Source organism: Sus scrofa, chromosome 12, assembly GCF_054392235.1.
Source record: "Sus scrofa isolate SSC_HxYL_T2T_F1_AM1 chromosome 12, Sscrofa_HxYL_maternal_Yorkshire_Landrace_v2.0, whole genome shotgun sequence".
Taxonomy (NCBI): domain Eukaryota; kingdom Metazoa; phylum Chordata; class Mammalia; order Artiodactyla; family Suidae; genus Sus; species Sus scrofa.
The window spans coordinates 39,368,842-39,392,411 of record NC_139394.1 but is presented as its reverse complement, the minus strand read 5'-3'; the positions used below and the strand labels follow the sequence as shown (position 1 = coordinate 39,392,411).

At 39.3% G+C, this 23,570-nt stretch overlaps 1 protein-coding gene across 8 annotated transcripts in view; it reads right to left on the bottom strand.

Moving 5' to 3' along the window:
• Positions 1 to 7,972: 7,972 nt before the first annotated feature.
• The window catches only part of RAD51C (RAD51 paralog C), a 43,059-nt gene continuing 27,461 nt past the window's right edge, over positions 7,973 to 23,570 (bottom strand). For 2 of the 8 annotated variants that reach the window (XM_084985017.1, XM_084985016.1), the window contains 4 exons: positions 19,866 to 19,932; positions 18,485 to 18,545; positions 11,900 to 11,960; positions 7,973 to 10,020 (listed from right to left, as the gene is read on the bottom strand). In XM_084985017.1, the coding sequence (XP_084841143.1) occupies positions 9,904 to 10,020; positions 11,900 to 11,960; positions 18,485 to 18,545; positions 19,866 to 19,932 (306 nt within the window). In that variant the 3' untranslated portion in view covers positions 7,973 to 9,903. Of the gene's footprint in view, positions 10,021 to 11,899; positions 14,384 to 17,738; positions 17,994 to 18,151; positions 18,546 to 19,865; positions 19,933 to 23,570 lie in introns of those variants that run through there. The other 6 variants (XR_014821261.1, XM_021067281.2, XR_014821262.1 and 3 more) reach the window with 6 other exon arrangements.

Here is a 23,570-nt window from a genome sequence, read left to right as displayed (position 1 = left end):
AAAAAATTTTTTTTCATTTTTAGTTGCCCCAAGGCATACGGAGTTCCCAGGGCAAGGATCAGATCTGAGCTGCAGTTGTCACCTAAGCTGCAGCTGCAGCAACGCCAGATCCTTAACCCACTGTGCCGGGCTGGGAATCAAACCTGTGTCCCAGCACTCCCAAGATGCCGCCAATCCCTCTGCACCACAGTGGGAACTCCAAGTACACAATTAAAAAAAAAAAAAAACTTTAATAAAGGACTGAAGTTCTTATACATGCTACAACATAGATGAACCTTGAAAACATTATGTATGCTAAGCTAAAAGAGCCAAATACAAAAGGGAAAACATTGTGTGATTCCACTTTTATGAAATATATATAATAAGCAAATTCACAGAAACAGATAGTTAGATTAGAGATTACCAGAAGCCAGGTGGAGGAGGGGAAGAAACAATGAAGAATTATTGCTTAATGGGTATAGAGTTTCTGTTTGGGGTGATGAAAAGTTTTGGATTTTTTTTTTTTTTTTTTTTTGGTTTGCTTTTTAGGGCAGCACCCATGGCATAAGAAGGTTCCCAGGCTAGGGATCCAATCAGAGCTACAGCTGCCAGCCTACAACAGAGCCACAGCAACGCTGGATCCAAGCCTTGTCTTCGACCTACACCACAGCCCACGGCAATACCAGATCCTTAACACACTGAGCAAGACCAGGGATCAAGTCCGAAACCTCATGGTTCGTAGTTGGATTTGTTTCCACTGTGCCACAACGGGAATTCCTGGGGCGACGAAAAGTTTTAAAAATAGTGGTGATGGTCATACAACACAAAAATGCCACTGAATTGTACTTTTAAATGATTAAAATGACAAATTTTAAGTACTATGCATTTTATCCCAATTTTTAAAAGTAACAAAATAAAAGACCACTATTGGAATTCTCTTGTGGCACAGTGGGGTAAGGATCCGGCACTGTCACTACAGTGGCTCAGGTCAGTACTCTAGTGCAGGTTCAGTCTCTGGCCTGGGAAATTCCACAGGCTGGGGGCAAGTCCAAAAAAAAAAAGAAAGAAAGTTCAGAAACACCATCCTACCATCCTATGCATGATTGAACAGTTTTTTGTGGGTTTGCCTTTTTTTTTTTTTTTTTTTTTTTGGTCTTTTCAGGGCCACACCCATGGCATATGGAGGTTCCCATGCTAGTGGTCCAATTGGAGCTGTAGCTGCTGGCCTACGCCACAGCCACAGCAGTGCAGGATCCGAGCTGCGTCTTCGACCTACACCACAGCTCACAGCAATGCCAGATTCTTAACCCACTGAGCAAAGCCAAGGATCCAACCCACCACCTCATGGTTCCTAGTCAGATTTGTTTTCGCTGTGGCACGACAGGAACTCCCAGAACAGTATTTTTATCTGACCATTTGAAAAAATTTATTCTAAATCTTATTTGAAATATTTATTCATGCAACAAGTAGTTGTTAAGTGTATACATATTAGGCATTGGATGGATGGTGGATGGATGAATAGATGGATTGCTGGATGAAAGGAGAAAAGCACACAGCCCAGCCTATCACATGTATTTTACAGAGCTGTTAGATCCAATTAAATGATGTAAAAGTGTTTCAGAATCATAAGGTACTATATAAATATAAGTATGTTTTAAGTTTTATATCCCCCAAATTGAAGCTAAGAGTCATAATACTCTGGGGAAAACACTTCAATAAGGGATAAAATGTTTGTAAAACCAATAAATAATGTTTTTTAAAAGTGCATGTTGGAAAAATCACAAACATTTTATTTTGCTTTGCAGATATTGTTTTTTTTTTTTAACTAAACTTTAGGTTCTTGACAACTCTTCATTGAGCAATTTTATTGTGCCTTTTCCCAACAGCATATGCTCACACTGTTTCTATGTGACATTTTGGAAATTCTCAGAATATTTCAAACTTCATTATTGTTATATTTGTTATATTGATCTGTGATTGCTGATCCTTGTTGTTACTATTGCAAAAATATTATGACCTATTGAAAGCTTCCAGTTTTTAACAATAAAGTATTTTTAACTAAGGTATGTACCCTGTTTTTTTTTTTTTTTTTCCTAAGGGCCATACTTAAAGCATATGGACGTTCCCAGGCTAGGGGTTGAACTGGAGCTACACCTGGCAGGCTATACCACAGCCACAGCAACACCAGATACAAGCCACCTCTGCAACCTACATGACAGCTCATGGCAATGCTGGATCCTTAACCCACTGAGTAAGGCCAGGAATCAAACCCGAATCCTCATGGATTCTAGTCGGGTTCATTACCACTGAGCCGCAACAGGAACTCCTGGTATGCACATTGCTTTCTTAGACATAATGCTATTCCACACTTAATAAACTATAGTATGGTATAAATAAAACTTCTCTATGTACTGGCAAACCAAAAAAATTTATGTGACTCACTTTATTTTGATATTTGCTTTGTTGCAGTGGTCTGGTACCAAACTTGCACTATTTATGAAGTACGCCTAAGAATAACATTCCTTAAAAAATAAAGCTTTCAAGGAGTTCCCATTGTGGCTCAGCGCTAACAAACCCTACTAGTATCCATAAGGACTCGGTTTCCATCCCTGGCCCTGCTCAGTGAGTTGAGGATACAGCATTGCCAAGAACTGCAGGGTAGGTCTCAGATGTGGCTCGGATCCAGCATTGCTGTGGCTGTGGTGTAGACTCCAGCTGCAGCTCTGATTCGACCCCTAAACTGGTAACCTCCATATGCTGCAGGCATGGCCCTAAAAAGACAAAAAAATTAAATTAAAAAAAATAAAGCTTTCAACAGGCTAAGGAACTATCCTTTCTTTTCTTTCAGTTTCATAAGTGGGAATGACCATCAATGAAAATTTTTAAATGGCAACAAATCTGTCCCAGTGCTGCGGTTTTTTGGTTTTGTTTTGTTTTTTGCCATTTCTAGGGTCGCTCCCGTGGCATATGAAGGTTCCCAGGCTAGGGGTCAATTGGAGCTGTAGCCACCCGCCTACTCCAGAGCCACAGCAATGTGGGATCCGAGCCGCGTCTGCAACCTACACCACAGCTCATGGCAATGCCAGATCCTTAACCCACTGAGCAAGGCCAGGGATCGAACCTGAAACCTCATGGTTCCTAGTCGGATTTGTTAACCACTGAGCCACGACGGGAACTCCTCAGTGCTTTTCAAACTTTAATATGTACCTGAATTACCCAAGGATTATTATTTCTTGAATCATATTGCTACATGATTGGCGGGGGTGAATAAAGGCTTCCTCGAAATGTTTATAATCTAATCTTTGAATGCTAACATGCCAAAGGGACTTCTGTAGATGTGATTAAATTAAATATGTGGAGATGGGGAGATTTTCTTGGATTATCCGTCTGGGCCCTAAAAGTCATCACAAGCATCCTTATAAAAGGGAGACAGGAGGAGACAGAGTGAGAAAAAAGCGATGGAAACACAGAAAGAAAAGGAAGAGACTAGAAGATGCTACACTGCTGCCTTTGAAGATGGGCTATGAGCCAAGGAATACAGGGAGCCTCTAGAAGCCAGCAAAAGCAAGGAAACAGATTTCTCATAGATCCCCTAGAAGGAATGCAGGCCTGCTGACACCTTGATTTTAGCCCTTTGAAACTGATTTCAGACTTGGGTTTTGTTAAGCTACTAAATCTGTAGTAATTTATTACCACAGAAATAGGAAATTAATTCAAATCATAATTTCAATTTCTTTAAAAAGGAACTAAGAGTTCCTGCTGTGGCACAGTGGGTTAAGAATCCGAATGTATTAGTTCCCGTCGTGGCGCAGTGGTTAATGAATCCGACTAGGAATCTTGAGGTTTCGCGTTCGATCCCTGGCCTTGCTCAGTGGGTTAAGGATCCGGCATTGCCATGAGCTGTGGTGTAGGTCGCAGACGTGGCTCTGGTGTAGGCTGGTGGCTACAGCTCTGATTAGACCCCTAGCCTTTCCCATATGCCGCAGGAGTGGTCCTAGAAAAGGCAAAAAGAAAAAAAAAAAAAATCCGAATGCAGGAGTTCCTGTCGTGGCTCAGTGGAAACAAATCTGACTAGTATTACCGGGGAAGGCAGGTTCGATCCCTGGCCTCACTCAGTGGGTTAAGGATCTGGTATTGCTGTGAGCTGATGTAGGTCGCAGACTTGGCTTGGATCTGGTGTTGCTGTGGCTGTGTTGTAGGCCGGCAGCTACAGCTCCGATTCGACCCCTAGCCTGGGAACCTCCATGTGCTGAGAGTTTGGCCCTGAAAAGGCAAAAGAAAAAAAAAAAAAAAAAGAATCCAACTGCAGAGGCTCAGGTCATTGTAGAGATGCAAGTTCAATCCCAGCCCAGTGCAGTGGATTGAAAAGGATCCCAAGTTACCACAGTTTCTGTATAGGTCACAGCTATGGCTCAGATTCAATTCTTGGTCCAGGAAATTTCATATGCCATGGGTGCAGCCATAAAAAATAAATACATAAACAAATAATAAAAAGAAACATGCTTATTAGAAGTTTTTTTTTTTTGTGTGTGTGTGTGTGTCTTGCTATTTCTTTGGGCCGCTCCCGCAGCATATGGAGGTTCCCAGGCTAGGGGTCTAATCGGAGCTGTAGCCACCAGCCTACGCCAGAGCCACAGCAACGCAGGATCCAAGCCGCGTCTGCAGCCTACACCACAGCTCACGGCAACGACAGATCGATAACCCACTGAGCAAGGGCAGGGACCGAACCTGCAACCTCATGGTTCCTGGTCAGATTCGTTAACCACTGCACCACGACGGGAACTCCCTAGAAGTGTTGTTTATAACAAAAATACAGTAGTAATTAGGAATTCCTCTGTGGTTCAGCAGATTAAGGTTCCAACGTTGTCACTGCTGTGGCTCAGGTCACTGCTGTGGCATAGGTTTGATCCCTGGCCTAGGAATTTTCACATGCCTCCCAAAAAATAAATAAAAATAACTAAAACTCTAAAAAGAAATTTTAGAAGTATGCACTACCACTAATAACTCTCATAGAAAAAAAAATTTTTTTTGTCTTTTTTTTTTTGTCTTTTTGTCTTTTTTTTTGTTGTTGTTGTTGTTATTGTTGCTATTTCTTGGGCCGCTCCCGCGGCATATGGAGGTTCCCAGGCTAGGGGTTGAATCGGAGCTGTAGCCACCGGCCTACGCCAGAGCCACAGCAACGCGGGATCCGAGCCGCGTCTGCAACCTACACCACAGCTCACGGCAACGCCGGAGCCTTAACCCACTGAGCAAGGGCAGGGACCGAACCCGCAACCTCATGGTTCCTAGTCGGATTCATTAACCACTGCGCCACGACGGGAACTCCAGAAAAATTTAACAATGTGGAACATGAGCACATATTAGGATTTTTAAGAAGCAGGTTAAAATATGATATAATTCTTAATTAATGTGTACACATTTTGTCTCCTATAGTGCTACAGACTGAATTATGTCTTCCCAAAATTCTTATGTTGAAGCTCTAATTTCCAATGTGACTAAATTTGGAGACAGTGCTTTCAGGAAGTAATTAAGGTTAAATCAGGTCATAAGAGCAGAGTCCTCATAATAGGATTAGCACCCTTATAAGAACAGACACCTGAAAGCTTGTTCACTCATGCTCTCAAATCTCTCACCATCATGAGAAGAGGCTGTGGAAGAGATCTCTCACACAGCAAAAACAAAACAAAACAAAAAAACCCATGCTAGCACCATGATCTTGGACTTCTAGCCTCTAGAATTGTGAGAAAAATAAACTTATTTTAAGCTACTCAATCTATGGTATTTTGTTATGGCAGCATGACCTACTACAGATTTTAGTATTGAGAAATGAGGTGTTGCTTTAGGGAGTACCTAAAAATGTGGAAGAAGTTTGGAACTGGGCAATGGGTAGAGGCTGGAAGAATCTGGAGGTTGTGCTAGAAATACAGATGTGTGTGTGTGTGTGTGTGTGTCTTTTTGCCTTCTCTAGGGCTGTTCCTGCAGCATATAGAGGTTCCCAGGCTGGGGATCTAATCAGAGCTGTAGCCGCCAGCCTACACCAGAGCCACAGCAATGTGGGATCCGAGCCACGGTCTGCGACACTCATGGCAACGCCAGATCCTTAACCCACTGAGCAAGGCCAGGGATCGAACCCGCAACCTCATGGTTCCTAGTCGGATTCGTCAACTAACCACTGAGCCATGACGGGAATTCCAAAATACTGATATTAAAGGTGATTCTGGTGAGATCTCAAATGGAAATGAAGAACTTGTTACTGGAAACTGGAGAAAAGGTAATCCTTATTATAAAGTAGCAAAGAGGAGTTCCCATCGTGGTGCAGTGGTTAATGAATCCGACTAGGAACCATGAGGTTACGGGTTCGATCCCTGCCCTTGCTCAGTGGGTTAACAATCTGGCATTGCCGTGAGCTGTGGTGTAGGTTGCAGACGCGGCTCGGATCCCGCGTTGCTGTGGCTCTGGCATAGGCTGGCGGCTACAGCTCCAATTAGACCCCTAGCCTGGGAAACTCCATATGCTGCAGGAGCGGCCCAAGAAATGGCAAAAAGACAAAAAAAATAAATAAATAAATTAGGTATCTTTTAAAAAAATAAAAAATAAAAAAAAATAAAGTAGCAAAGAATCTGGCTGAACTTGTTTTATGGAGGACAGAACTTCCAGGTAATGAAAACTGGCTATTTAACTGAGGTTTCTAAGCAAAGCACTGAAAGAGTGGCTTGGTTCCTCCTGACTGCTTATGAGAAAATGTAAAATGAGAGATATTAATTGAAGAAATTAAGCAAAAAGGAATCAGAATTTAAAGCTTTGGAAAATTCTCAGCTTACCAAATTGCAAAAAATTAAGACATCATGTTCTGAAGAGGACATCAAGGGTGTGGCTAGATCATGACTCTTCAAAAATGCTTATGGGATTATATAAGAGCAGAAATGGTGCCAATTTGAATGAAGGGGACAGAGACAGGACAAAATGAAGGAAGGCTGATAGACTTCTTGGATACGACAGGCCTGGATACGGCTCTTTTGCTGCAGACACAGGCTATTCTTCAAGAGGGAAAAATGACCCTGAAAGCTTATCAGACGCCATCAGGGATCCTGCTTCATTTTCAATCAGAGTTGCCTCTGCCAGAATCTTGGGTGTGAGACTTCCCAGCAGAGCCTCAAGGGCAGACAGAACCTTGAGAGCTGTGAGGTGATGCTGCCATCCCAGTGGACCTGGAAGGCAGAGTATCAAACCAAAAAGGATTCATGTCAAACCTTCAGATCAAGTGGAATTTGCTTTGCTAAATTTTGTACTGGCTTGGGACTCATCATTGCTTTCTTCCGATTTCTCCCTTTTAGAATGAGAATGTCTATCCTACCATTATCCCACCAATGTACTTTGGAAACTTTTAACTTGTCTGGTTTCACAGGTGGAGAAAAAAATTGCCTTGGAAAGAGCTGTACCTGGAATCTCACCTGTATCTGATTTAGAGGATATTTAAACGAGACTTTGTATTTTAGAGTGATGCTGGAATGAGTTAAGACTTTGGGGGCTGTTGGGATGGAATGAATGTACTTTGCATGTGAGAAGGACATGAATTTTGGGCAACCAAGGACAGTATGCTATGGACTGAACTGTGTCCTCTCAATATTTATATTTTGAAGCCCTACCTCCAATATGACTATATTTGGAGACAGGGCTTTTAGAAGGTAATTAAATGTTAAATGACGTTATAATGGTGGACTTCTCATAGAACTGGTGGCCTTACAAGACATGGAAGACAGATCTCTATGTATATTTACCTAGCAAGTCCTTGTGAGCACACAGCGAGAAGGTGGCTGTCCATAAGCAGGGAAGATAGCCCTCACCTGAACTAGTCCATGCTGGGACACTGATTTCAGACTTCTAACTTATAATTCCATGAGAAAATTCTGTTGCGTAAGTCTATGGTATTTTGTTATTGCAACCCAAGTAGATTGGTTTAAGTGTACATTATGTTTATAATTTTAAAAATACCTTTCAGTGAAAGCAACAATGTTGAACTTTTTATTTAAAAAGAGTTGCAAACAAAAAGAAATAAAAAGAAATATACTTGGCTTTGTCTGTATTTAGGGTCCTATAGTTCTTTTAACGTGATATAATGCTTTATAAAATGAGATCCTACAGTATCTTATGGCTGGTAACACTGATGTTTATCACTTAACAACTCCCTCTTAATGTTATGATTTGGATAGAATATAAAATGATGGGTAGGAGTTCCCACTGTGGTGCGTGAGTCAATGATCTGAATTTGTCTCTGTGGCATTGCAGGACAGATCCCTGGATCAGCGCAGAGGGTTAAGGATCTGGTGTTGCGCAGCAGACGCAGTTCAGATTCAATCCCTGGCCCAGGAACGTCCATATGCTGTGGGTGTAGCCAAAAGAGGGGAAGGAAATTTTTTTTTTTAATTATAGGTAATTTTTCACAATGACTGCAATAATTATAATAAAAACATATGCCTTAAAGCCCTCAAAAATAAGTATTTACAATTGGTCATCCTACACTAAAGTAGTCACTTGAAATTAGTCTTATATAATTAGGATGACCATATGCCTGATTTGCCTGAGACAGTCCTGATTTACGTCTACTGTCCTGGTATAAATGGTAGCAATGCCTATTTTAACTCTTAAAAAGTCCTAAGAGGAGTTCCTGCTGTACCTCAATGGGACTGACAGCATCCTGGGAGTGCTGGGACACAGGTTGGATCCCTGGCCTGACATAGTATGTTAAGGATCCAGTGTTGCCACAACTGATCTCTGGCCTAGGACCTGGGATCTGATTCGTGGCCCAGGATCTGGGATCTTATTCCTGGCCCGGGAATTCCATATGCCATGGGGTAACCAAAAAAGGGAAAAAAGAAGAGTCCTAGCAAACTATGGTTAGCCAAATACAATCAAAAACAGAATTATTATATTTTTAAAACTGTACGAATTTAGTGTTCAGTTTGGGATAGGAAATACCAACTGTCACTAAAATCTGGAAAATACAGTTGTCACAGTATATAATATTCAATTACTTAAATGATTTTCTCCCACTGGGAGCCGAAGTAAGTTTGTAAATGAATTAAAAAGCACTTAAGAACCAGGTACCAAAACATTTTTAGATGATTTCTGAAACCACTCAAGAATCCAGATTTTTAATTTATTCAAGCAATGTTAAGATTACTCAAAGGAAAATGTCAACACACCTAGAACTGGATCACACCACGCTTCAAAAATATAGAAATAAATGACCGTGGGCTTATCAATTTGATATTCTGGAAGATAGATGTTTCAGTCAATGCTATAGATGGGATAACAATTCCAAAGTCCTTCCTTTGACATTATAAAATAACAAAAATAAATAAATAAATAAACAAACAACTTAGATTTGAGAATTGGGGTCACTAAAATCAGACTGGTCATCTAAAATTTGTATCATATCCATAAAGCGAATATAATGATATGGTGACTCATGGTGCTGACTTTTCTTTATAATAGAATGAGGTCATTTTCTAAGAATTACCAAAGCTACATTTAAAAGAATGTGAAAAAAGTCTTTTCTTCCCAGAAATGTCTAGGCAACTGGCAAAGGAAGGAGGAAAAAACAATCTGAATGGTGTATTCAGGTTGGCCACATAAGATCAGCTTACCTCATCTGCAAAATGCAATACCTGTATCATCTCTACTGAATGTTACTAAAAATGAAAACAGGGTTAAATATAACTGTAGAATACTGCTTTAGAAAAAAACTCAGAGAATTGATTTTATTTTTACCTAATACAGACCTGCTTCATTCACTCACCATTCACTTAATACAGACCAAATTCATTCACACCATAGTGTATTTATATTTCAAAGTAATGAGTCTACCTACTACTTGTATACATTGCATCTCTCACAGCATCAATACATGTGTATACTTTGAGGCTAGTCTTTGGATTCCTGTTCTTCCTCTGAGTCCCGTGACCGTTTCCGGGAATTCAATGAACCTTCTGTTTGTAATGAACATGCAGGAGCAACAACAGCATCTCTAAATCCCTGAGGCTGCAAGATGAAAAAATATACAAGTATGTTTTAAGAACATCTAAATTAAAAACTGGTCTTCCAAATATTCTAAAGTAATTGATAAAAGGGCTACTTTATTCTTGGGATAAAAGCTATCGGCCACTGTGAATGAAGAGGATAAACCTTATAGAGAGGTGTCCAAGTCAGAACTATACTATTTTTCAATCTAGAGTATTTTACATATTTACTTATACATACACAGAAATAATGCTGCATAAAAACATTTTCTCTAAAAGTCAGTCCTAACAAACTTCATGGTGACTCTACTGCAAGAGGTGAAAGGGAATAGTATGCACTAATTACTTAAGTACTTTAGAAAAATTTTCACAATTAAATGCTCTAAAATAAAGTTCTCTAATTAGGATACTTTAAATGCACCCGAGCAGTGCAAAGACTAAGTAGATTATTCAGTTTCAGAAACTATATTTCTATTTTTGTTCTTTAAAAATTAAACACCGGAGTTCCCGTCGTGGCGCAGTGGTTAATGAATCCGACTAGGAACCATGAGGTTGCGGGTTCGATCCCTGCCCTTGCTCAGTGGGTTAACGATCCGGCGTTGCCGTGAGCTGTGGTGTAGGTTGCAGACGCGGCTCGGATCCCGCGTTGCTGTGGCTCTGGCGTAGGCCGGTGGCTACAGCTCCGATTCAACCCCTAGCCTGGGAACCTCCATATGCCGCGGGAGCGGCCCAAGAAACAGCAACAATAACAACAACAACAACAACAACAACAAAAAAGACGAAAGACAAAAAAAAATAAATAAATAAATAAATAAATAAAAATTAAACACCAAGAATATATCTGATTCAACACTATTGATAAAAACATTATTTTAGCCAAAAATATATGTTCTATGATATAAAAGTACTGGATAATGAACATTGTAAAGTGGGATATATTTCACTTATATGTGGAATTTAAAAAATACGGGAGTTTCCATTGTGTCTCAGCAGTAATGAACCCAACTAGTATCCATGAGGATGTAGTTTCAATCCCTGGCCTCACTCAGTGGGCTAAGGATCTGGTGTTGCTGGAGCTGTGGTATAGGTTGCAGAAGAGGCTCAGATCTTGCATTGTTGTGGCTGTGCTGTAGGCGCCAGCTGCAACTCCAATTCAACCCCTAGCCTGGGACTTCCGTATGCCACAAGTGCAGCCCTAAAAAAGCAAACAAAACAAAAACGAACAACAAACTAGTGAATAAAACAAAAAGGAAGCTGACTCATAGATACAGAGAACAAATTAGTGATCACCAGTGGGGAGGGGGAGGGGGCAGTAATAATGGAAGGGATTAAGATGTACAAACTATTATGTACAAAATAAGCTACAAGGATATGGTGCACAACAGCAGCAATATGGCCAATATTTTATAGTTATTTAAATGGAGTATAACCTTCAAAAATTGTGAATCACTATACGGTACACTTGTAACTTACATAATATTATACATCAACTACACATCAATTTTTAAAAAAGAAAAAAAAAGTGCAATGTATTTGGTGGTTATGATAGATCTATAATTTATATAGATCAAAATGAGTAATGTTGGTATTTTTTCTTTTCTGGAAATCTTTAACAACTTTCACCTTAAAAATCTTTACCAACTTGACATTACACATGGCATGGAACACAGTACCCTACAAATAAGTATTTCCTCCATCTTTGAGAATAAATTTCAGTTCAATTGTTACTAAAGTATTCTGTATATACACTACTATCTGGGGGATAATGTTCTAAGCATCATAAGCTGTCCTCAAATATGCTTGCTGCCTACTGAAGTTAACAGAACCAATCTGTAAATGTTATCTTCAGATAATCATTGCCCACTAACACCAAAATCCCACTCTAATCAAATGATACTGACTGTGATTTGAAATAGTACTGTAGATTCCTTCTGGCTTGGTGATTTGTACAATGTTGCCAACCTGCTTAGAGAAAAAGAATAAATATACACAATTACATTACCTTAATTAGTTCAGATGACTGATTTCATAATTTAAATTTATAGTCTACTAATTCTATAATTTTGTTCTCTGAGAACACAGAAAGCAAAGAAATATAAGAAATACTCCCTTTAAAAAAAAAAATACTCCCTTTAGTTCCTGTCGTGGCGCAGCGGAAGCAAACTCGACTAGGAACCATGAGGTTGTGGGTTCAATCCCTGGCCTGGGTTAAGGATCCAGCATTGCCATGAGTTATGGTGTAGGTCACAGACGTGGCTCAGATCTGGCGTTGGCTGTGGCTGTGGCACAGGCTGGCAGCTGTAGCTCCAATTCGACCCCTAGCCTGGGAACCTCCACATGCTGTGGATGCGGCCCTAAAAAGCAAAACAACAACAAAAACTCCCTTTAAACAATATCTATTTGTATACATGTAATTAACTATTACATATGACAACAGAATTGTTTGCATAGATGAAATTTTAAAACCTAAAAGTCCAATGACTGATTCAAATAATTTCATACATGACAAGATACTATTTACACTTAATAGAGGGAAATATTTAATAAGAAAATACTAATAACATATGAAGCGTAAGTTATATCGCATGACCCCATATGAGTAAGTTTGTATGTATATAGTATATACAAAAATTACTAGAAGACCATAATAAAAAAGTTAAGTTGTAAAGGTTACAAGATGAAGGTTGTTTTTAATTCAGTTATCTATATTTTTCAAATTTTCCTTAGTAATTGTGTATTTTTTGTGTGTTATAATAGAAGCACTAAGAAAATTTCTTGATATATAACTGAGGAACACATACACTAACATAAATAATCTAGGTAGACACATCCTTTCAAAATAACTATGTTCAGAAAAATCACTGTCATAAAAGGACAAGGCCTGCTTAGGTAGGATTTTATTACATACTCCACAAAGTAAATAATATGAAATGGAAAGCTGGGGAGCTCCCTAGTGGCCTAATGGTTAGGATTTGATGCTTTCACCACTGTGGCCCATGTTCAATGCCTGGTCTAGGAACGAAGATTCCCACATAAAGCTGCTATACACCATGGCCAAAAAACAAACAACCAAAAACCTTGAAAGGTGAAAGTAGTTGAGAAACAAAATTTTAAGCACTTATTAACTACACTCAAATACTACAACAGCAACAAATACAGCAGATCCTTGAACAATGTGGGGGTTAAAGGCACTGAACCCTGTGCAGTTCAAAATCTGAATACTCTGCCTAACAAACAAAGGAACTGATAAATTCCAAAAGGCAGGAAGCTGAAACAGTTTGGGTAGAATCAGGACTCAAAACCTTAGTTCTTTTAATTCTACATATTGTGATCCCTAATTGGATGCAAAATATTTCCCCACACTGTGAGTTCCCGAGTTGCTCAGTGGTTGACGAGCCCGACTAGCATCCATGAGGATGCAGGTTCGATCCCTTGCCTTGCTCAGTGGGTTAAAGATCCGGCGTTGCTGTGAGCTGTGGTGTAGGTCACAGACATGGCTCAGATCCAACGTTGCTGTGGCTGTGGCATAGGCCAGTGGCTGCAGCTCCAATTGGACCCCTAACTTGGGACCTCCATATGTCCTTGGGTGCGGCCCTAAAAAAAGCAAATAAATAAATAAATAAATTTTTACAATGCTTTAGGGTTGATAGTCTATCTTTTTAATGCAAAATAAAATAAAAAATAGAGGCATGGTGTATTTCTCCCACCTTATTTAAGAAAAAAATATACTTTTTGGTTCAATAAAACAAAATTAGGTAACCTTATAAAAAATTAGTATTTAAATCAACTTGTATCACGATAGGCTCAAAAAAGTACTCAGTACAACCAATTTCTCTGAGAAAATTATTAAAAAGTAAATAAGTTTTTAAGAAGCATTTACAGGGAGTTCCCATCATGGCTCACCACTAACGAACCCTACTAGTATCCATGAGGACGTGGGTTCAATTCCTGGCCTCGCTCAGTGGGTTAGGGATTCCACGTTGCCATGAGCTGTGGTGTAGGTCAATGACACAGCTTGGAACCTGTGTTGCTGTAGCATAGGCTGGAAGCTGCAGCTCCAATTTGACCCCTAGCCTGGGAACTTCCACATGCCTCAGGTTCAGCCCTAAAAAAAAAAAAAAAGAAGAAGAAGCAGCAGCATTTAACGTGTTTATTAAGAATCCTAAAGTCAAGAGTCCCTGTCATGGCTCAGTAGTTAACAAATCCAACTAGGAACCATGAGGTTGCGGGTTCAATCCCTGGCCTCGCTCAGTGGGTTGGGGATCCGGCATTGCCATGAGCTGTGGTGTAGGTCACAGACACGGCTCGGATCCCGAGTTGCTGTGGCTCTGGCGTAGGCTGGCAGCTATAGCTCTGATTAGACCCCTAGCCTGGCAGGTGAGGCCCTAGAAAAGACAAAAAAAAAAAAAAACCCTAAAGTCAAATGGGCATTAAGTATTCAGGTTGAAAATCTTCCTCTAATTGCTAGATAAAGATAAAATTTTTTATTTCATGTCTACATCTCAAGAGATCTTTTTAAACAACAAACTAAACCAAAGAATCACTTGGCTCATGGCCCCAGCTGAGATGAAGCCTAACATATGGCTGAACTACATAGTTTAGGTCAGGAAGAAACAAGACAGAAGCACAATTTGTGCTCTAAAGCTGAGACACATACGAAACACTGTGTGGGGGTGTTGATATATTACTCCACTCTACCACCAGATCTTCTTGGCAAAGAGTGGTATAATTCTGAACAATCTTGGCCTCATTTTAATGAATATGCAAATTACAGGAAAACTCACACAACATACAGGACAGAGGGAAAAGTATTTCTTTTAAAAACTGCTGGAATGTTATTCCATTATTAGTCAAAGGGTAAAAATCAGTTGCTTCTGGTGAAGAATGGGGACTGGGCATGAGATGGGACACTTAAATTTAATTCTCAATATAAATTTGGCTAGTCAAGGTTCTTAGTTTTCTGTTCAAACTAGAAGTGTTCATTTTTATAATTATTTTCACCCAGCATGAATTTCTATTTCCATCCTTTCAAGATAAACTAAATTTTAAAACGCATACAAGATTTCATGCAACTTCAATAACTTAAAGATATCTATTTCGAACAATGAGGAACAAAACTATGTTGATTCTATTATGTGAGGTCAACTTATTCTAATAAAGTATGCACATTACTTATCATGTATCCATAGCCTAGGAAAAAAAAAACAATTTGGCAGTTCCCATCATGGTGCAGCAAAAACGAGTCCGACTAGGAACCATGAGGTTGCCGATTCAATCCCTGGCCTTGCCCAGTGGGTTAAGAATCTGGTGTTGCTGTGAGCTGCGGTGTAGGTCACAGATGCAGCTCAGATCCTGCATTGTTGTGGCTGTGGTATAGGACAGCAGCTGTAGCTCCAATTCGACCCCTAGCCAGGGAACCTCCATATGCCTCAGTTGTGGCCCTAAAAAGCAAAAAAGAAAAAAAAAAAGCAGCTTGGAGAAGATTTTTACCTGAAAAGGAAGATAAGAGCTATACCTTTAGATTTGTGGGCAGTCAATGCAATAACGTAATTACATTCTAGAAACAGCAATTGTAGGAGAAAATGAATGGATTCTACGATAAAGTCAACTTATAAAATGTGCATATTACTACCTATTTCATAGTTATTTGTAAAGTAAAATGAATATATATACACACACACACATACATAGCACTTAGCACAATAAAGACCAGTTAATAAATATTCAAAAAATGGTAGCTATAACAGAATATAATGGGGGATGATATGAGAAAACAAATGCATATATATACATATATATGTATGCCTGGGTCACTTTGCTGTATAGCAGAATTGGCATGACACTGTAAATCAACCATACCTAAATAAAAATAAAAAGATATTTTCTATTTTTCTCTAAAAAAAAAAAGATAGCTATCATTTGCTACTTAAGTTAATCTTTCTGGGTCTCGGTCTTCTCATTGTTAATGATAATAAGTATAGATTCTTCAAAGAGTTATCAAAGGACTCAGATATAGAGAACAAATTAGTGGTTACCAGTGGGGAAGGGGGGGCAATATTGGAGCAGGGGATTAAAGGTACAAAATATTATGTATAAAATAAGCTATAAGGATATACCATACAACAGTGAACACAGCTGATATTTTATAATTATTATCAATGCATAACCTTTAAAAATTGTGAATCACTATACTACACGCCTATAACATAATATTATACATAACTATATTTAAAGTTTAAAAGAGTCATTGAAGGGATTATATGAAACATTATATATAAGGTGCCCAATAAAACACTAGCAAAGTAAGCACGAACTAAAATGATAGTATGAGATATAGGAAAAAGTTTATAGAACAGTAGATTTTCTAGAGTTCCCGTTGTGGCTCAGGGGAAACAACACGAGTATGCAGGTTCCATCCTTGGCCTCGCTCAGTGGGTTAAGGATCCAGTGTTGCCGTGAGCTGTGGTGTAGGCTGCAGACTCAGCTCAGATATGACGTTGTTGTGGCTCTGGCATAGGCCGGCGGCTACAGCTCTGATTAGACCCCTAGACTGGGAACCTCCATATGCCTTGGGTGCAGCCTAGAAAAGGCAGAAAAGAAAAGAACAGAACAGTAGATTTTCTCTAGATCTGTCTATTCAATGTCAGTGCTCTATACCACTCTCTAATTTCTTGGGAAGGATTAGTAAGAAGCTGAAGTCACAAAATAGCTAACTCTTAAAAAAAAAAGGTATGATTTTCTGATCGCACGGCTACCTAACCAATGCTAACTTCTAGGATTTAACAAAGAAGGCAAACTTCTCCTTCTGATGAGTACATAAAAAGATGAAAGAAACATCTTTCTCTTTTTTTTTTTTTTTTTTTTTTTGGTCTTTTTGCCTTTTCTAGGGCCGCTTCCTGTGGCATATGAAGGTTCCCAGGCTAGGGGTCTAATCGGAGCTGTAGCTGCTGGCCTACGCCACAGCCACAGCAACGCAGGATCCAAACCGAGTCTGCGACCTACACCACAGCTCACGGCAATGACGGATCCTTAACCCACTGAGCAAGGCCAGGGATCGAACCCGAAACCTCAAGATTCCTAGTTGGATTCATTAACCACTGAGCCACGACGGGAACGCCGAAAGAAACATCTTCCTGTGCTATTATTTTTTTCTTACTTCTTAGTTGTATTCTATTAGTATTTAATTCTAGAATAATAGTGGAAGACTACTATTATATACTAGCTCAAAGGGTAATTTCTAAGAACATTTATATAATGGGAAGCACTTTACAGAAACCTAAATCTCCAAAAATATAAGAATTTGTTCAAAAGACTCATCTGGAGAATTGTTGCCAAGTCTTTACAATAGGTTTTGTTGCTGGGAAAAGAACTGCTTTGTGAATCCAGTATACAATGACTTATTTATAGAATTGGGGGGATGGGAGTCAATTGTAAAGCACTATGTATTATTGGGGAAATAATTACCTGAGGTCTTTGGAAATGCCATCTTTAAGAGAGACACAAACTACGTGAACTAGTTACAAAAGAGGTATATAATTGTAATTGGTTCTGCTATAAGATCAGGGTCAATAAAATCTAACTTGGTCAGGAATGATATTTTTCAGTTTGTACAAGAATGAACAAATGGGATAAAGAAATAGACAATATTTCTGACCAGACCCAATAGGTATTTAAGCAATTCTTTTTTCCATCTTTTGCCCACAGGCTGTCTCAATTTCCCTACTTTACTGGAGCATTTCCAAACCAAGTTCTCTAGGATATACCAATTAATTTCAAAAGAGGCCAGCATAAACCTGACTTTTCTAGAAGTGCAGAATAAAAGACTCTACAGCTTTCAATTGCCTATTTTAAAGAAAATAAAAGCTAGTTTGTTCACTTGCTCAGCAGCTTTAAAAACAAATACAAAGGAAAAAAAAAAAAACAACCAAATACAAAGGTTTCTTACTGTCATAGTTTTATTTTCAAGAACAATACTTGTGAAAGGCAAGTAAGTAACTGGATAATAAAAGGTAGGAAAACATAAAAGAAAAAAAAATAGACACAATTTTATACAAGAAATATATTAAGAAACTAAGAAAAACCATTCTATTTTCCACATAAATTAGTCCTAAAGGTAACCTCAAAGTTCTCCTTTTGTCCTGATTTTACCCTTCTTTCAATCCCTTCCAGGAACACAGAGTACCCACCTCCCTCTGCATGGCTAATAAATGGTACTTGATTTCAAAGAGCTTTTAGAAAGTAGCATTCTTTGGCCGCCTACTCATTTCAGGTGCACCCCATCATTTAAATATTCCAAAGAATTTCCTATGTAGATAAATGTGCAGTATAACAACATGTTTCTATGTTTGCTTTAGGGGATGAAGGCAACAAAAGCTTTAGTTCCTGGGGCACTGTAGAACTCATCCACTGGCCTAGCTCTAAGAAACTGAGATGTGTGCAGCATATTAACCCAATATTCCGAGTTAATAACTTGTTTCTATACTGACCTTTGCCTTTGGTCCCAATGAAAGATAAGCCGTATTGTAGCAGCATGTCCCCAACTTTCCCCTGAGGGAAAAAGAACATGATAATTGACTAGGTTGAAAGTCTCTCAGAATGCCTCTGACCAGATAGTTTTACTCTACTTAATTTAACGTAAGGAAAGTATATTCAATTTCAAAAAACCTAGTACATGGGTAACATCCTAAGATTAATAGATTTTTACTTTACTTACCTGTGGATCATAATCATTAGCCTCTATTTGCTTTTAGAAACTTTATAGTGTAAGCCAACCTATTTGTTAACCCTCCTTATCATCAGACTTTTTAACGTATATCTGACTACCAGAAGAAAAGCAAAAACTCTGACAGAATATTCTTAAAGATTTCAGTAGAAATCAATCTTGAAACATTGTGTTTTTGTTTTTTGTTTCTTTTCTGCCACACCCACAGTGCGTGTAAGTTCCTGGACCAGGGATCAAACCCATGCCACAGCAGGGACCTGAGCCTCAACAGTGACAATGCTGGATCCTTAACCTGCTGAGCCACAAGGAAACTCCTCGAGCACTTTTTAACAAAACCATAAGTAAGGTTAGGAACAGTCATATAGTGTGGTATTTATTTGCTTATTTTTAGGGCCACATCTGCGGCATACGGAAATTCCCAGGCTGGGGTTGAATCAGAACTGCCGCTGCTAGCCTACACCACAGACGGCAACACCAGATCTGGGCCAGATCCTTAACCCACTAAGTGAGGCCAGGGATCAAACCCATGTTCTCATGAATATTAGTTGGGTTCTTAACCTGTTGAGCCACAGTGGGAACTCCATGATTCGTTTTTAAAAGGATTTATTGGAGTTCGCATCGTGGCGCAGTGGTTAACGAATCTGACTATGGAACCATGAGGTGGCGGGTTTGATCCCTGACCTTGCTCAGTGGGTTAAAGATCCGGCACTGCCATGAGCTATGGTGTTCGTCGCAGATTCGGCTCGGATCCTGCGTTGCTGTGGCTCTGGCGTAGGCCGGCGTCTACAGCTCCGATTAGACCCCTAGCCTGGGAACCTCCATATGCCGTGAGTGCGGCCATAGAAAAGACAAAAAAAAAAAGATTCACCCTTCCTCCTCAGACTGTGCTTTCTGAGGGCAAGAGTCATCTTATGAATATTTATATGCTAACACAAGAGATGCTGGAGAGTAGCTGCTCAATCAATGTTAAATAACTAAGTTTGAGTCAGTATCTAAGAGCACAATACTCTACACCAAGATTTATCAGTGAATAAGACAGATACAGTCTCTGCTTTCATGGAGCTCACAGTACTCAGCAAACATCAAATAAAAGAAGTAGAAAAAAATGTATTTAACTGAAAATGTTTCTCTGATAAATTGCCTACCCAATGCAGGAACCAGCAAGGCCTCATTTTTATCAATCTTTGTTGTCATCTGATTGGTTAAAATTACCTACAAAAACAAAATGTGGAAAAATGAGATGAGTATTCCCCCCAAAATTATCAAGCAGCTTTGTGATTTTAGTATTTTGAATATAATCTAATTTAAAGAAAGACAAACTTGGGTAATGAAAACTTTTCTGATACTTTTTTTTGATTTACCCATAAAAATGAGTAAAATTAGGAGTTCCTGCTGTGGCACAGTGAGTTAATGATCCAGCTTGTCTCTGTGAAGGCACCAGTGGGATTCCCTAGCCCAGTGCAGTGGGTTAAGGATGCAGTGTTGGCACTGCTGTGGCATAGGTCACAGATTCAGCTCGGATTCAATCCCTAGCCCTGGAACTTCCATATGCATATGTGGGTGCGGCCAAAAACAGAAAAAAAAGAAAAGACTAAAATTATCTGGAAACATGATATCTATCAAATGTATAACTTTTTTTATTTGTTTGTTTTGCTTTTTAGGGCTGCACCCTCAGCACATGGAGGTTCCCAGGCTAGGGATCAAATCAGAGCTACAGCTGCCGGCCTACACCACAGCCACAGCAATGTAGGATCTGAGCCGCATCTACAACCTACACTATAGCTCATGGCAATGCTGGATCCTTAACCCATTGAGCGAGGCCAGGGATTGAACATCCTCACGGATCCTAGTTGGGTTTGTTAATGGCTGAGCCACAAAAGGAACTCCTGTTAACATTTTTTTAACAGGCAAGAAAAAAGAACTCATTGTGAAAATGGAAGAATAAAAATACGGTAGGCATTCCCTTGTGGATCCAGTGTTGCCATTGCAGCTGTTCAGGTTGCTGCTACGGCATGGGATGGATCCTTGGCCTGGGAAGTTCCACATACCACAGGCATAGCCAAAAAATATACATAATTTTTCTATGTATTTTATATATATAATATATATCAACTAAAATGGAAAAAATAAAATCATTTAAAAATTTTTTAATTATATATAGTAGATAATAGATAAAAGTCTATAAAGAGGCCACATGTAAAAACTTCATAAATGGTAAGTTCCCACTGTGGCTGGACAGGTTATGAACCCGACTAGTATCCACAAGGATGCAGATTAAATCCCTGGCCTCACTCAGTGGGTTAAGGGTCCAGTGTTGCTTTAAGCTGTGGTGTAGGTTGCAGATGCAGCTCAGATTTGATCCCTGGTCTAGGAACTTCCATATTCTGCAAGTGCAGCCCTAAAAAGAGCAAAAAACAAAACAAAACAAAACTTCATAAATGCAACCATCAGAAACATGGCAGTCTGTGTCTTTACCATTATTGCCTCTCTAGAATATATTTATTCAAAGGAATATAAAATCCTTAATAAATAAACAAATGTTTACATTTTTAGGAAAGAGACAAATACAGTATTACCATTTATGATTTTATAAGAAAAAAAAAGAAATTGAGGCAAAGAATTATAAGAGACCTAAAATCATAAAGAGAGCACAGTATAAGTAAAAGAACTAGGAAAAAATAAAACCCATTAACAGCTCAATGACCTCAAATTATGACTATCCTAGTCTGCTGGTAACAAAGATATAAGTTGCCTTACTCACAGATGGCCCTCAAGACTAAAAATATTGCTAATTTTTTGAATTAAATAGTGGCCTACAAAGATTCCATTATTTAGAAAGACAGTAATTTTAGGAGTTCCCGTCGTGGCGCGGTGGTTAAGGAATGCGACTAGGAACCATGAGGTTGCAGGTTTGATCCCTGGCCTTGCTCAGTGGGTTAAGGTTCCGGAGTTGCTGGAGCTATGGTATAGGTCGCTGATGCCTGCTCAGATCTTGCATTGCTGTGGCATAGGCCAGCGACTACAGCTCCTATTTGACCCCTGGCCTAGGAACCTCTACATGTCACCAGTGTGACCCCCAAAAAAGCAAAAATAAATAAATAAATAAAAGGGAAAAAGTCATCAATTTCTTAAGAAAACCAAAAAAGAAAAGGCTGTTTGGCTGTTCCTACCACAGTGGTCAAAGTCTAAAATTTTTGTTTGTCTACAGAGTAGAAACTATGAAATCTGTGATCCATCTAGATCTCAATTTGACACAAACTGGATGACACAACTTTCTTCTAGTTCCTCTCCCCTTAAGTGCCATAGTGGTTTTCCCATGGGTTACCTTACTCCAGCCATCTTAGAACAAGCTAAGCAGAAATTTAAATTGGTTATTAATTGAAATATGTGTACCTTGGATCCGCAGCATGTTGAATAATACTCTTTACTACACATACTGCCAAGTGCTTAATAATCTCAAGAAACTAGAATATTTACTTACACCAACACTTTTTGGTTAAAGGTGACTATCCAATTCTGCAGCCATTAGCCATATGTAGAATTAAAAAAAAATTAATTAAAACTAAAAATTCAGGGAGATCCCTGATGGCTCAGCAGTTGAGAATTTAGTGTTGTCACTGGGATGGCTCAGGTCACTGCTGTGGCAAAGCTTCAATCCTTGGCCCAGGAACTTCCTATGCGGTGGGCATGGCCAAAAAAACTCCAAAAAACTAGAAATTCAGTTCCTCTGCAGCACAGCATTGGCTACATTTCAAGCGGTCAACAGCCATGCAACTACCCTATCAGACTGAGAATTTTCATCTTTGTAGAAAGTTCTATCAGACAGCATTGGATTACAGAATATTTAGTTTATCCATTACACATCTACAGGAAATCATAAATGAACAAACTGGCTTACCAGCTGTTCAATATCCCAAAATGATAATTTTTATCGTTAGCAAATATTTATAAAATATTAACACTACTTGTGCAAAAATCTTGGTTTTACCATGATATAAAGGAATAAAAGAATGAGTCTTAATTTTTTATAATGATTTAAGAATGAGTCTTAAAATAATGAAGTAATAATCACTTTGAAATTATGAACTTCATGGCTTTAAAAATACTTCTGCTACCCAAATGTCCTTCAGTGGATGAATAGATAAACAAAATGTGGTATATCAATAACATGCAAAATTATTTAGTCATAAAAAGAAACGGATCTATGGAGTTCCCATCATGGCTCAGCAGTTAGCAAACCCGACTAGCATCCATGAGGATGGAGGTTCGATCCCTGGCCTCGCTCAGTGGGTTAGGGATCCGGCATTGCTGTGAGATGTGATGTAGGTCGCAGAGGCAGCTCGGATCTAATGTTGCAGTGGCTGTGGTGCAGGCCGGCGGCTACAGCTCTGATTGGACCCCTAGCCTGGGAACCTCCATATGCCACGGGTGCAGCCTTAAAAGACAAAAAAAAAAAAGAAAGAAAGAAATGGATCTATCTATGCTACAACATGGATGAATCTTGAAAACAGTATGCTAAGTGAAAGAAACTAGACATAAAAGACCACATATTGTTTTGTTTTGTTTTTATTTTTTTTATTTTTTTTTGTCTTTTTTTTTGCTATTTCTTGGGCCGATCCTGCGGCATATGGAGGTTCCCAGGCTAGGGGTCTAATCGGAGCTGTAGCCACCGGCCTACGCCAGAGCCACAGCAACGCGGGATCCGAGCCGTGTCTGCAACCTACACCACAGCTCACGGCAACGCCAGATCGTTAACCCACTGAGCAAGGGCAGGGACTGAACCCACAACCTCATGATTCCTAGTCAGATTCGTTAACCACTGTGCCACGAAGGGAACTCCAAAAGACCAC